At 40.0% G+C, this 13,639-nt stretch overlaps 2 protein-coding genes across 2 annotated transcripts; both read right to left on the reverse strand.

The window, feature by feature from the left end:
- Window positions 1–349: 349 nt before the first annotated feature.
- Window positions 350–3,431, reverse strand: tril (TLR4 interactor with leucine-rich repeats). The gene has a single exon (XM_084131988.1). It carries the CDS (start codon window positions 3,196–3,198, stop codon window positions 916–918), a length of 2,283 nt encoding a protein of 760 aa, XP_083988114.1. The 5' UTR covers window positions 3,199–3,431; the 3' UTR covers window positions 350–915.
- Window positions 3,432–5,075: 1,644 nt separating this feature from the next.
- On the reverse strand, window positions 5,076–10,679 carry LOC311094217 (uncharacterized protein). The gene is made up of 12 exons (XM_084131993.1): window positions 9,389–10,679; window positions 8,907–9,102; window positions 8,640–8,756; window positions 8,490–8,525; window positions 8,272–8,361; window positions 8,091–8,162; window positions 7,455–7,943; window positions 7,076–7,189; window positions 6,714–6,883; window positions 6,513–6,577; window positions 5,855–5,955; window positions 5,076–5,471 (listed from the first exon to the last, which is right to left on the reverse strand). The coding sequence occupies exons 2-12, from the start codon at window positions 9,097–9,099 to the stop codon at window positions 5,356–5,358; spliced, it is 1,563 nt and encodes a 520-aa protein (XP_083988119.1). The 5' UTR covers window positions 9,100–9,102; window positions 9,389–10,679; the 3' UTR covers window positions 5,076–5,355.
- Window positions 10,680–13,639: the final 2,960 nt, after the last annotated feature.

Genomic DNA, 13,639 nt, shown 5'->3' on the forward strand with positions numbered 1-13,639 from the left:
AAATTAAGCACTGCATTCAAAATATCACAAACACATATCAAAAGTCTTACGTTGCAAACACCTTTGCCATAATGTTATATTTTTGGATACATCATATACACAGTTATTCAAAACCTAATGCTCTTCTTTCATGAGCTCCTATGTACATTTCTGTACAATATTGAAAATAATTGGCAGAGAGATGTTGAAAAATTCATGGTAAACACGAAAGCATGAAACCAAACTATTTTTTTTACTGTAAGCATTTGTGGTTGTGAATACAGTATTACACAGTCCGAAAAACCCATAACTTGAACTTTGGCCTATTTATAGGCCTATTCTAAAGCCATGATTGGTTGGTGTTACTGTAAGTAGTAAAGCAATGTGTGTTTGCACATGTGAGGAGTTAGTGAGAGGCACTGATGAATTAGTGTGGCGTTTTGATAGGTTGTGTTTGAAAAAGGAAATCAAGATACATCCTGTTAGATTTTTGTGTTACATAGAGAATTGTGTGTTGTGGTTTGCAAAGTGTTTTATGAAATTGAAAACTGAGTCGAAGGCCGAGAATTAGTGTATGGTTTTGCAGATTTTGTGTGTGGTTCTGGTGTTTGAGCGTCAGGTTTCAGAAATCGTGTGACAAGTAAGGATTTTGTGTGTAAGCAGTTGAAAAAAAAACTGTGACAAAAGAATTTTGTGCTGTACTTCAATTGATATACAGTATATCTGTACAGGGTAAATAAGTAATACATTTTCAACAAGGACAAAAATACATTCATTCCAAAACCAAGCAATTCTGCCAACCAGCAGCTGAGGCTTAGACAATCAACCAAAAAAAGAAAAGAAAAGAGATCTGTAATTTCAGTGGTTTTGGCAAAAAATCATTTGAGGCCTAAATGATTTTGTTAAAATTGTCTATTTTCAGACACCCAAGACACTTCAGTCAGAGTATCTGAGCATTATGACATCATCATCTCTTCGTGCGGGGCTGTTGTCAAAGAAACGTTCGCCGGGGAACTGGATGAGGTCACCTTCTTCGGCCAGTTGTCTGCCACTCTGGTAACCGCTGAATTCAGAAGAGACACAGGTAGTAGCCACAGTCGAGCGAAACGGATGTCTGGTTGAGTACATGTGACGTACATGTCCATGAGCGGACGACTTCCTGCTTCTGATCCGCCTCTTCAACACACGCCCCAGCCAGAATATGCCCAGCAGAAGCAGGAGCAGAGCATTAGCTGTAAGGGCTGCCACTGTGACCAGCTGTAGGTTGACCTCACTTGTCACAGAGGGCAAAAGTGTGACAAATCCAGTGCAGTGATCTCTGGGGGCAACCTGGCACACAGCCCCGTCCACTACGCTCTCCACACAGGTGATGTAGGTGGAGTCTGGGCGAAGTTCTTGGAGGATCACCGCCCGGTCAGATCCATCTGTGTAAACATAGCGTGGGAAACGGAAAGAATGGCCGAAACGGTCAAATAAAACCCGGAAGAGAAGTTCTTTCCCATGAACTAGTCCAACATCGGGAGTTGTGCTCCAATGGACTGTGGCTGTACTGGAAGTGACGTCTTCCACGCTAACATTCAGGATGGAGTGATGGTTGAATTGACAAGCATCAGTGATCATTGTTATTCTTGAGTTATGATGCTTGGCTCTGTCCTGAAAGGGCAGGTTGAACTGCTCCTGTTGGGCCAAAGCAAAGTTGCTGTGGTTGTGGACGTGGCCCGTCAGGAACGTGGACATTGTTGAGGAAAAATCAGATAAAGAGCCATTTTTCCCAGCTGTGGGTCTTGGTCTTGAGCTGACCAGTTTCCTCTTCTTCTTTCTTTCAAATGTTGTCACAAGCCCTTGCTTCCCCTCATCCCCTTGGACCCCTACTTGTTCATGTATTTCTCCTTCTCGCTTCTCTCTTTCCTCCTTGAGAATAGATGTCTCTGCTATTGCTCCACGGCTCTCCATTGGCTGAGACAGAGGTTCTGACTCGCAATAGCCACTCATATTTCTCAGCTGCGAGTTGCTAACATAGTCCAAGTATTTTCCCGCCAGCGCTGGGGGGTGAAGGCAGCGCACAAACACGGTCAACAGCTTTCCCTGAGAATGCGCATGCGTCATCCAACTTTTAAGCTTCTCCATCCGGCAGTCGCACGTCCAGTTATTCCCATTCAGTTCTACGTGAAACAAAACGCCGTTTGTGGCGAAAATTCCACCGGAGAGATTCATAAGACGGTTGTTTTTCAATTTTAAGGTTTTTAGATGTGAAAGGTGGATGAAAGCACGGGGGTCCACGTGAGATATGTGATTGTCGCTGAAGTCGAGGTGTTCGATGCGCTCGAGCGGGTCCAGCAGACCGGCCAGGATCTCTGTCAGCTCGTTCTTGTCAATCTCGAATTCTTTAACGCGCGCGAGCCCTTTGAGCGCGTCGTTGTCCAGCTTTAATATCTTGTTGTGGCTCAGCGAAAGTTTTGTTAGCTTTTTCAGATTCTGAAAGACGTTATTTCCAATGTGCCTTATTTGGTTGCCTGTTATTAGAAGAGCTGTAAGTGACTTAAGATGGGAAAACATAAAAATATCTCGCAGTTCTGTTTGTTTATTGTCTGATAGGTTTAAAAACTGCAGTTTGCTGAGCCGCGAAAACGCATTGCGGTCAATATGGCGAAGCTGGTTCGATTCTAAGTGCAGAAACATTAAATTTGTCAGACCTTTGAAAACGGATGCTTTTAAAAACTCTATAGAATTTCCATCAAGTCTCAGTTTGACCAAACTGTTTAAGTGACTAAACGATTCGGAAGTAATGTCATTTATTTTGTTGTTATTGCTATATAATATTGTGAGTTTTTTCAGCGACTGTAGAGTCCCAGGTTGTATTGCCGAGATTAAGTTGTTGCCCAGATATAGTTCCTCCAGCTTGGAAAGTTTCTCGAATGCTTTAGGGTGTATATTCCTTATTTGGTTAAACTGGAGATTAAGTCTCATTAGGTTGCCATAGCGCATGAAGTCGAAGGCGCTGAGGTTGTGAATGAAGTTTCCCGCAAGGCCGAGAACCCGCACGTCCCCTGCGCGCTCCACCTGTGGCGCTTTGGGCACCGCGCGCAGACCGCGATTAGCGCACAGGATATGCTGCGCGTGCTGGCAGTCGCATGTTTCAGGGCAAATGGCGCAAACAGGCGCGAAGAATAAAAGCGCTCCACTGCCCAACAAAAGAAAGCTGTAGAGCAAATATGCCATTCCAGTGACACGCAAACAACAACACTCTCAATACATTCCTTTGTTTCAGTCCAGGTTCGCCAAATTCTTCCTCGCCGGGAATTAAAGCTTTGCGGATGCAGTGCCTCCCGAGTACAGACATTTAGATTATGTTTAGGTGTAGCACGATGGCATAGCGATTTGAAGCTATATTGAGATATCCATGCACAACCGTTGCAAACTGATCTGGTTCCAACCAAGGAAACATTTGCCTCCGTCAGACTCTCTCATCCCCCAAGAAGTCATCTGTTGCAGATTACACACACACACACACACACACTATAGTCATCTCCGAGTTCAGGCACGGATCACCCCGCCCCATCCCCTCCAGATGTCCACATTACAGTCACACGACATAGCCTACCCACTGAGCACAGACACGTCCAAACGACGTCATTACAACGTCTTTGTCGAACGTTCAGAAGACGTCCACCGAGTAGCCAGAATGAAAGTTTTTGCAACGTCTTTTTTAGACGTCTTTTTGACGTTCAATGTTGACGTCTAAGTGACATAAAAAGTGAACGTTCAAAAGACGTCCAATGAAGAGTCAGCTTAAACGTCTTTTTTAGACGTCTTTTGAACGTTAACTATGGACGTCCAAGTGACATAAAAAGTGAACGTTCAGAAGACGTCCACTGAGTAGCCAGAATGAAAGTTTTTGCAACGTCTTTTTTAGACGTCTTTTTGACGTTCAATGTTGACGTCCAAGTGACATAAAAAGTGAACGTTCAGAAGACGTCCACTGAGTAGCCAGAATGAAAGTTTTTGCAACGTCTTTTTTAGACGTCTTTTTGACGTTCAATGTTGACGTCCAAGTGACATAAAAAGTGAACGTTCAGAAGACGTCCACTGAGTAGCCAGAATGAAAGTTTTTGCAACGTCTTTTTTAGACGTCTTTTTGACGTTCAATGTTGACGTCCAAGTGACATAAAAAGTGAACGTTCAGAAGACGTCCACTGAGTAGCCAGAATGAAAGTTTTTGCAACGTCTTTTTTAGACGTCTTTTTGACGTTCAATGTTGACGTCCAAGTGACATAAAAAGTGAACGTTCAAAAGACGTCCAATGAAGAGTCAGCTTAAACGTCTTTTTTAGACGTCTTTTGAACGTTAACTATTGACGTCCAAGTGACATAAAAAGTGAACGTTCAGAAGACATCCACTGAGGAGCCAGAATGAAAGTTTTTGCAACGTCTTTTTTTGACGTCTTTTTGACGTTCACCGTTTACATCCAAGTGACAAAACGCGAACGTTCAAAAGACGTCCACTGAAGAGCCAGAACGAATGTCTTTTTTAGACGTCTTTTCAACGTTAACTATGGACGTCCAAGTGACATAAAAAGTGAACGTTCAGAAGATGTCCACTGAGGAGCCAGAATGAAAGTTTTTGCAACGTCTTTTTAATGTTCACTATTGACGTACACATTGAACTTTTTAAATTATCATTATTGACGTCCAACATCTTTACAGGGTTCTAAATAAAAGTTTTTAAGTCATTTCAATGTCACCTACAGATGTCTAGAGGACATTCACACAATTTGTTGACACATTTCTTGATTTCAGATGTCACAAATCAACTGTATTATTTTAATTGTTAATGAGGCCTGTCTTATCCTCTAACCCTATTAGCTTTATTAAACCATGTTTTGGTCATCAAACCTTCATCAGGTTACAAGGTTGGATGACCACATGGTATACAATAAAACTCACTCGAGTCATAGTGAAAGCAGTGTGCACTACTGCTTTAAAATTGTAAATAAATGACCTATCCCCGCACCTGATATGCAAATACATTTTAGTATCCTTATTGGAAATAAATGACATCTGATCTATTAAAAAGGACAAAAAAAAAATAAATAGTTTGAAATGCCAATTTTTTTTTTTTACATCTTTAATGATTTAAAAAAAAATCTGAACAGGCTGATTACTAAAACAAATTTGAAACAATGAACTTTTTAAAAAGCAAGTGAACAAAAATATATACAATTTTCACTTAACTACACAATTTCACCACCCCTGTATGCCCTCCCCCTCCCATTCTTCTCAGCGCTGAACAGGCTGATAAATAAATAAAATGTATTTAATTATTTAAACGGCAAGTGAACAAAAAAATTATAATAATATCCCCTAAATTATAGAATATTTAAACCCCTGTGTGCCCTCCCCCTCCCTTCCTTCCCGGCGCATGCTTTAGGTGGTCTGCGGCATGGAGCTTGATTGTAGCCTCAGTCGCATTTGCGTCCCATTTCAAGACAGCCGCTGCAAGATTTGAACAAAAACAAAAAAGTATATACATCTTTATATATATATCGATAGATAAATAGATAGATAGATAGAAAACCAGTGTTACATTGCAATGACTTCACATACAATATTTTATGTGAAAACATCCAGGTGAGAAGTTCCTTATTCCTCCTGTCAAATATCAACTAAGTGGCAATACTGCACAGACCCATGGTGACTGGTGTGGTATATGGCAGCATACACCTGACTGAAGATTGGTTCTGTAAACTCGCTTCGCTGTATGTTTGGAAGGTGTAAGACTGCAATATTTTTGCTAACACTGACACTAGAATATGTTGGGGTAGTGAAAACAAGTGAGTTAGTATTAAACTTAAATGACGTGGGAAACTGCTGTGTACCTTTAATTGCTTCAAATGTTTTGGTTGATTCTAGAGGCAGTTTTTGCTTCTTCCCCTTCCCCTTCATGTTAAAACTCGACATTAGCCGGTTGGTGAAGAGCCTGAGGAAACAAATTCACCATTTAGAAATGACACGTGTGTGGTAATCTACAGGAATGCATGGGTGAGAGTGCCAAGAGTAGACTAAAGAGATATGGTTCTGTTTAATCGATTCCAGAAAACAACAGAGTTGACCATTTTATAGCTCCAATGACATACTTTCCTGTCCCTGCACTTGTGAAATCCCCTCCTCTTTATACCTTACACATCAAGTTTCTTTGAGGACTCATGATTGCATTTCAGATAATTAATAAGCATTTAATCTCCTCCATTGTCTCCAGCTGCACTATATGGGCAGATGACAGAGGCAACTTACATTTGTTTAACTTTTTTTTTTATGGAATATGAAAATGGCAGTCAATGCAGTTTTCTGGAGCTTTTTCTATTTTTCCACAGCTTTCTTGTTTCGGACAGTGGTCTAGTGAATAAAGTGTATAGTATAAGTTGGTTAAGATGCGTCACATCCTCCGTCGACCAGCAAACTGTGACAATAAATGTAACACATTTTTGTGTTCTGCATGTAACATGTTCCTATATGTAGGGATCTTGTTAAAAATACCTGTCTAAAATTTTATGTATTCCATCTCTCAGATCTCTCCCTCCAATTCTGCTGAGTTGAAGCACCTTTAAAGAGAGGGTGTAACATTCCTGACATGTTAGAAAAACAATAGCCTATAACAAGTTCTGACTTATATACCACAGAATAATATTTATAAATTAAATGGTGCATAAAATTATATCACTTCTAGATTGTGCATACCAGGGACTCAAAGGCATCTTTATCTTTGAGGCGTTCCTCCTCTCTTTTAAACTCGTCCATCGTTTCTAGCTGCTCGATGTGGGCAGATGACTGGGGAGGCTCACTTCTCCCCAGCCTTCTCACCTCGAGGTGGATGTCAACTAGCTTTGTCAAAACTTTTTTTTGAAATTCTGAAAACAAAAAGAACCACATATGTAAAAGTCTCCATGTCGGTTTAAACTGCTGACAAGAAGCCAATTAGAAAATTATGCTACTGTTATTCTTAAACAGATGTTCAAAGTTAGACCTACTAATGCTGTATGTCCTGTTCAATTCATTTTTATTATAGTTTTTGATACCAGCTCGAACACTTCAGTACTTACTTGCCATGGACATTGGAAATCGTAGGTCCCTACAAGGCCCTGTACTGGCTTCATGTGCAGAGGATTGCTCTGAGAAAGACCTCCCAGAGGATCTTTGGATGGGCGTGTCATAATCTGAAAGACAAAATGTGTCTATTACATTATTGTTCGTAATATGGATATTGCTCTTGTAGCGAGTTGTGTGCCTCTGCTGTACTCAGCAGTCAGTGCAAAAAGACCTATATACTTTTAGCCATGATGATACTTGATAGAGAATAAATTAAGGTCAACCATGAAGCTCAGAATCTTAAAACCAGTTGTTAAAAATATGCACTATAACATGGCTGCTACTTTAGAACATTTACACTCTTGCCACAGTGAATTGCATTCGGAGGAATACCTTCTTTAGACAAATCACTGTGCCTGGACTGCTTGTGTCCCATCTGCTGGCTCTGCCTGGATCCGTGGCTCTGCCTGGACCCGTGGCTCCGCCTGGACCCGTGGCTCCGCCTGGACCCGTGGCTCTCCCTGGATCCGTGGCTCTCCCTGGACCCGTGGCTCCGCCTGGACCCGTGGCTCTCCCTGGACCCGTGGCTCTCCCTGGACCCGTGGCTCTCCCTGGACCCGTGGCTCCGCCTGGACCCGTGGCTCCGCCTGGACCCGTGGCTCTCCCTGGACCCGTGGCTCTCCCTGGACCCGTGGCTCCGCCTGGACCCGTGGCTCTCCCTGGACCCGTGGCTCTCCCTGGACCCGTGGCTCCGCCTGGACCCGTGGCTCTCCCTGGACCCGTGGCTGTCGCTGGGCTGGGATCCATCACTGTGGCTGGACTGGTGGCTGGACCCAGCACCCCTCGACTGACTAGCTTCGTTTATTGTCGAATGTCCATAGTCTGAAAAACAAACCTCGAGTTAATTTAGAGTTAAATGCACGTTTATGGAGATTCAACTGGATTTACACATAATGTGGTTAATTAAATTGTTTGTGGTTGATAATATGATTTGGTGTTCGAGGGGACTGGTTTAATGTGATTACTCACTGCCTGTGGACCTGTCCCTGGACCCAGCCCCCTGGACCGTGTGAGACCTGGCTGAATTTGAATGTCCAGTGTCTGAAAATTAGCACATGTAAATTATTAACAATGATTTTGTAACTACCTTCATGTTATAAATATGCAAAAAGATGTAAGAAATTAGTAGATTCAAGTGATGGATACTTACCAGTGACTTTTTTGCTAGCAGACTCCATCTGGATGGACTTTGTCACCTTTGTTGGTGGAATGGGAAAAGAGGGCGCCTTGATAATGGCACCTAAACAGATGCAGTTTATTAAATAAATGGGAGTACCAGTCATAAAAAAAGCATTTATAATATTAAAACATTGCAATTCTATAAGAACTACATAGGTGTGCAATGTTAACAGCTTGGGAAATCACTACCAGTCACGTTCTCTTCTTCCTCCAAATCGTCAGATTCTGTAATTGTACAAATTAACATTTACTTTTTTTTTTAAGTGACCTAAAACTAGAGTGCCTCAAATTAATTCAGTGTATAGAATTTGATTCTGAACAATTATCATAGAAGCATACCGAGAACATAGTCATCAAACTTGCGTTTGGTCTTTTTCCTTCCTTGTACTTCCTCATTTTCTTCCTCCTCCTCAACACAGCTCGTCATGTCATAATCATCACATTCATGAATGTTAACTGTAAGGTTAAAGACACAGACACTACAATTACAATAAAAATGACCATACTACTAGAATCTTGATAAGGGTGCTCACCTGACAATTTTTGCCTTACAATTTTTATTTTGACAGAGGAATGAATCTCATTAGATCATTTGCAAAAACTTACCAGAGGTCATTTTACGCTTCACCAAGGTGAATGTCATCCAGTCATCCTGAGGGGGGTGTTGATTGAGGAAAGCTGCCTTTTCCCCTTTTTTTGGCCATCTAATAGTTTTGTTGTCGACATCAATCCAGTTGTCTGGGGCAGTTCCCTCCACTTCCTTGCCATGCTCCACCCACACAGCCCTGGCATACACCATGATCTGGCAAGTAAAAGCACATTCATAAAGTGTTAGCACTTTTCCACACCACTTATCTATGAAACTGCTACAAACACAAATGCCACCAGAAATTGATTATATATAATATATATAAAATTCTCCTCCACCACACCTCATTATTGTGAGTATATATGTACCTTACTGCTTCTGCCCAATTTCAAACATTGTTAAACATTGTTGAATCCACCTTTAAGTGTTCTGAACTCAGTTATAACAAAATATAGAATGGTAAATCTACAAAGAGGTTGATTAAGATAAAACTGCAAACCTTCAAATTCTGTGTTCTATACCATGGAGGAGAGGTATGAGGACAGAACCACCATTTTCATGAGGGAGGCAGGCCACCTTGCGGAGCAGATCAGTTTCAAGCAGTTGTCGTCTTTTCATCTTGCCTCGTTCATTTCTTGTGTACACTATATTTAGCAGTTTTGAGCTGCATGGCTTTTCAAACAACGCTGATGTGTTACGCTGGTGCAGGACATCGCATAACACAATCCCATCTCCTCTTCTTTCTCTGATAAAAGCAAATCTTTCACCTCGCAAGAGAAAACAACTGTCCTTTTCCTTTGTAGAAACAAACATTCGGGGCCGTGCTTCAGGCTGTGTTTTGCTCTTGCTAGCGTTTGCATATTCAATCTCTGATAATCGCCTGGTCACCTGCGCAAGGGGATTTTTCCCACTCCGTACATTTTTCTTTATTTGTTGGAGATAGTTTTCAAAAGGGAAACCAGAAATGTCATTCAATGAGCAATTGAAGTGGCGGACATCCTCATGAAGGTGAATCAGTCCATGTACATTGTATACTGAAAAATACTTTCCGTACAGGTCAGCACAGCGGATGACAAAGTGTGAGATGAGTTCATGGGCATATTGAAGGTATGCATTGCGAGTGCTCTCATCAGAGTCCAACATAATTGACATGGCTACTGTCAAAGACAGGAAATGGTAGTATCTTTCAGGAGATAACACATTCTTCAATACAACTGGTCCAGTATACAACAAAAACTGCCGAAATTCTGTGGCCTTCCACCTGTCCAGCTCTTCTAGGCCGCGGGGCTGGCGAGCAAATTCACTAGGCATTTTTCCTCTTAGTCCATTTAGCTTTTGCGATATTTGTTCTTTTTGCCTTACAGATAAGCGGCAAAGTGTTGGGCCCCGAGTCAAGAACATTAACATCCGTCGAACTACTCCCAAGTTGACCATATGCATATAGTCCAAGACAAATGAGCTAACACAAGAAATTCCAGCAGCAATGAAGGGGCTGGTTCCTGTTTGATGGTTCTTGTACTCTACTGCACTGAAAGCTTCATCTGTTCGTAAGGGGCACCCCTGTTCATTGAATACCACTCTTCTTGTGACATAAGCACCTTTGGTGATGCATCTCTCACAACTGTGATAGGCATTATGATTCTTAATGCGCTTCAGATAAGCTCTTGCTGGTGCGTCACAGATCAATGCTTGAATATTAACTGTGTAGCTCTTCTCTTCGTGAATTATACCATTGTCTGTGAGATGTTTACACTCCATCAAAAAATCATCAAGATATTCTTCAAGAGGATACGGTTTCTTGTCTCCACAAAAGAGAGCTACCACAAATGGCTCAAAGTTGTGAAACTTCGCAAGTATTGGCCAGAACTGGACTTTGCTGCTTTTAAAGAGTGGGACACCATCAATATTGATGCTGAGGTTTATTGAATCATGATCATGTCTGAAAGTCATTGTCTGAGTTAGTAAATGGCAAATCCCCTTTTCTAACCCATAATAAATATATTGCCCACCACATTTTGGCTCAGATCCTACAGCTCGTGGTGTAGCAAGGAGTGTTCTTGCATCCTTTGGTAGCAGGTGTCCTTGCTTTCTTAATATTGTCAGTAATTCATTTAAGGATCTTTGTGTGGTTTTGTTCTTTGTAGACCATTGTCTTAAGTTCTCTTCTAAATCGGGAACATCCAATTCAGCATCATCATTTAGAACTTCTTTTTCTGAATCAGAAGACGCATTCTCTACATCAGTGTCAAAGTCTGATTCATCTGTTGTTGAACTTTCAGTTGCTGAATAAATACATTCAAAACTGCTTGCACTGTCAGCCTGGTTATGTAAGCCACAGGTTGATCTATCTTTAACTGATCTCTGACTTTCATGGTCATCATCACTGTCAGAATGCAGGAACTGATCCATCTCTGCCTTCCTTTTGCGCCATGCTTTTAAATAAGCCATCTGTAATACATAGTTTGATCCTGAATTCGATTCTGAAATGTCCTTCCTCACAATAAAATGTTTTACTATGCCAACAGTTCTCAAAGCTCTAAATCTATGTATTTAGAATGTCACTGAAAGAGTCATGCATTAGTCAAGGTTTACGTGACGTAGTTGGACTATAGCATAAATTTGATTGATTATACTTTATTTTAAAATTAAAACAAAAATCAGTCATCAGTACTTGTTGGTGTAATGATGAAGAGGGGTTTCAGCTAGGGCTGTGCAATTAATTGAGTTTCAATATTGGCTCCCAACAATCACCAAAATAGTATGTTCTAGTATATGTTCTTTTTTTGCATGAACACTCTTATTTTGGCTTGTGTTCTGGATGACACGCGCACATCCGCCCCTTCCGAAGCCATAACTCTCTCAGCTTGAATGTTAAAATATTTTTTTTCTGTATTTTTTATATTTCTATGCATCCCTGTCTGTTTGTTGCTTGTTGTCTGTTAATGTGTATCAATTAGTTTTTAAAATCTGTAATTTTACTTTTACTTAAGTACATTTTGTTTGAAGTATTGTACTTTGCTACATTTTAAATCACATCCGTTACTCAGTAAAAAAAATATTTATATTATAATAATAATTTACAAAGTTTGAAAAAAACAAACAAAAAAACAATCGCGCTCCGGAAACTGCTACATTGATTGAAGGGCGGGAGAACAAACGTGCAAAAGACGCTGACTCAGCTGGAAGAGAAACGCCCTCGAATTATTATGAAGCGAACCATGGCCAGTAGGCTAGGCTATGTGAATACTTTAGATGTAGGAAAAACGCATGGTTAGATATCCAATTTGCTGAAAATGTGGACGCAATGTGGCTCTAAAAGGAGGAAACGTAGACCATCTATCCATGCAGATAAAGGTATGTCCCGTTTGCAGAGCGCATCCCTGAATCCAGTCATGCAAATGGAATTAACATGCAGATGTCACGTAAAACACGCAATGATGTAGGCTATATGAATAAATTGAAATTATAGCTGTGTTAAACAGTTGATTTTTAACACTTTCGAATCCATTCAGCCGATCTCCGGGTCTTTGGAAGAATGTCAGTAACCAGACAGTTTTTGGTCCCATTGACTTCCATAATAGGAAAAAAGATATACTATGGAAGTCAATGGGACCAGTCAATGGGACCAGTCAATGTGACATTCTTCTAAAGACCCGGAGATCGGCTGAATGGATTCAAAAACGGTAAGAGTCCACTGTTTAACTCTGGGGGAGTTGTAAAATGAGCCTATTTCCAAAAAAAAGTGGAGTATCCCTTTAATGATAATTCAATTTTAAACAATATTACTAACAGTCAATACATTTTATTGTGGTTTATAGTGAAAACGGTAATTGTCCCATCCCTATTCCAGAGTGTTAACAACTTAGTGGTAACTAATAATTGTTGCAAACTGGTACTACCAACAACATTAGTGCATTCCTGGAACTGGGCCTTAATGTATTTGAGATACATAATAGTGGTTTCAATACTGACCAAAATAATTGTGATTATGATTTTTTTTACATAATCGAGCAGCCCTAGTTTGTGCTCAAACCAAACTAGTTCCTAGTACAATTGATTTCGTTTGAGAAGCAACATATGATAAAGGTTTTCTGCTTCAACATAAACTTACCTCTTTTTCTGTCTTTATTGCTTCAACCTAAAAAAGAGATAAAGAATATTTCAAATTCTACAACTATTTTATATACAGAAATATACAGATCAGGGGCCGTATTAAAAAAATATCTTCTGACTAAAAATGTGCCACTTTAGGATAAACTCTTAAAATTAATGGGCATATCAGTCCAACATTTAAGACTTTTTCTAAGAGTATTTCAGAAAACATTTTAGCTAAGAGGACACACAGTTAATTCTCATACTGTATTTTCAGAAAGTTTTGGAATATTTATTCTCTCCCCAAATTCGTCACTAATAAAACACAATAAAAAAATAATTTAATGGGTAAGATTTTGTTTATAATATAAATGTTTTGCCATTTTATTAAAGTTTTCACATATAAGTCAAACAAAATTACAATTTTAACAATATTTAAGTGTAATCTTTCTTTGTAAAAGCATACATTTTATCATAGATATTTCAAAGGATTTGAATTGGAACAAACGTTACCTACTTTATTTTTGACAAAAGACTATATATTTAGTCTAGTTTACAGTAAAAAAAAATATAATCTATCCAAAACTGTTTGTCTGTTTTTGACAAATATTTAGACAATTTTCGTTTACTAGTTTTGGATAGATTATACAATTTTTAC

Source organism: Abramis brama (genome assembly GCF_963993115.1).
Source record: "Abramis brama genome assembly, chromosome: 12".
In the NCBI taxonomy this organism is placed as follows: Eukaryota; Metazoa; Chordata; class Actinopteri; order Cypriniformes; family Leuciscidae; genus Abramis; species Abramis brama.

What these genes read in the sequence shown, in the direction of transcription:
- LOC311094217 (XM_084131993.1), bottom strand. Translation starts at nt 9,099, where the DNA reads ATGGTGTATGCCAGGGCTGTGTGGGTGGAGCATGGCAAGGAAGTGGAG. An exon ending in GTTTGATGACTATGTTCTCG is followed by an intron (nt 8,526 to 8,639) that starts GTATGCTTCTAT and finishes GTACAATTACAG; the next exon opens with AATCTGACGATTTGGAGGAA. An exon ending in ATTTCCAATGTCCATGGCAA is followed by an intron (nt 6,884 to 7,075) that starts GTAAGTACTGAA and finishes TTTTGTTTTCAG; the next exon opens with AATTTCAAAAAAAAGTTTTG.
- tril (XM_084131988.1), bottom strand. Translation starts at nt 3,198, where the DNA reads ATGGCATATTTGCTCTACAGCTTTCTTTTGTTGGGCAGTGGAGCGCTT.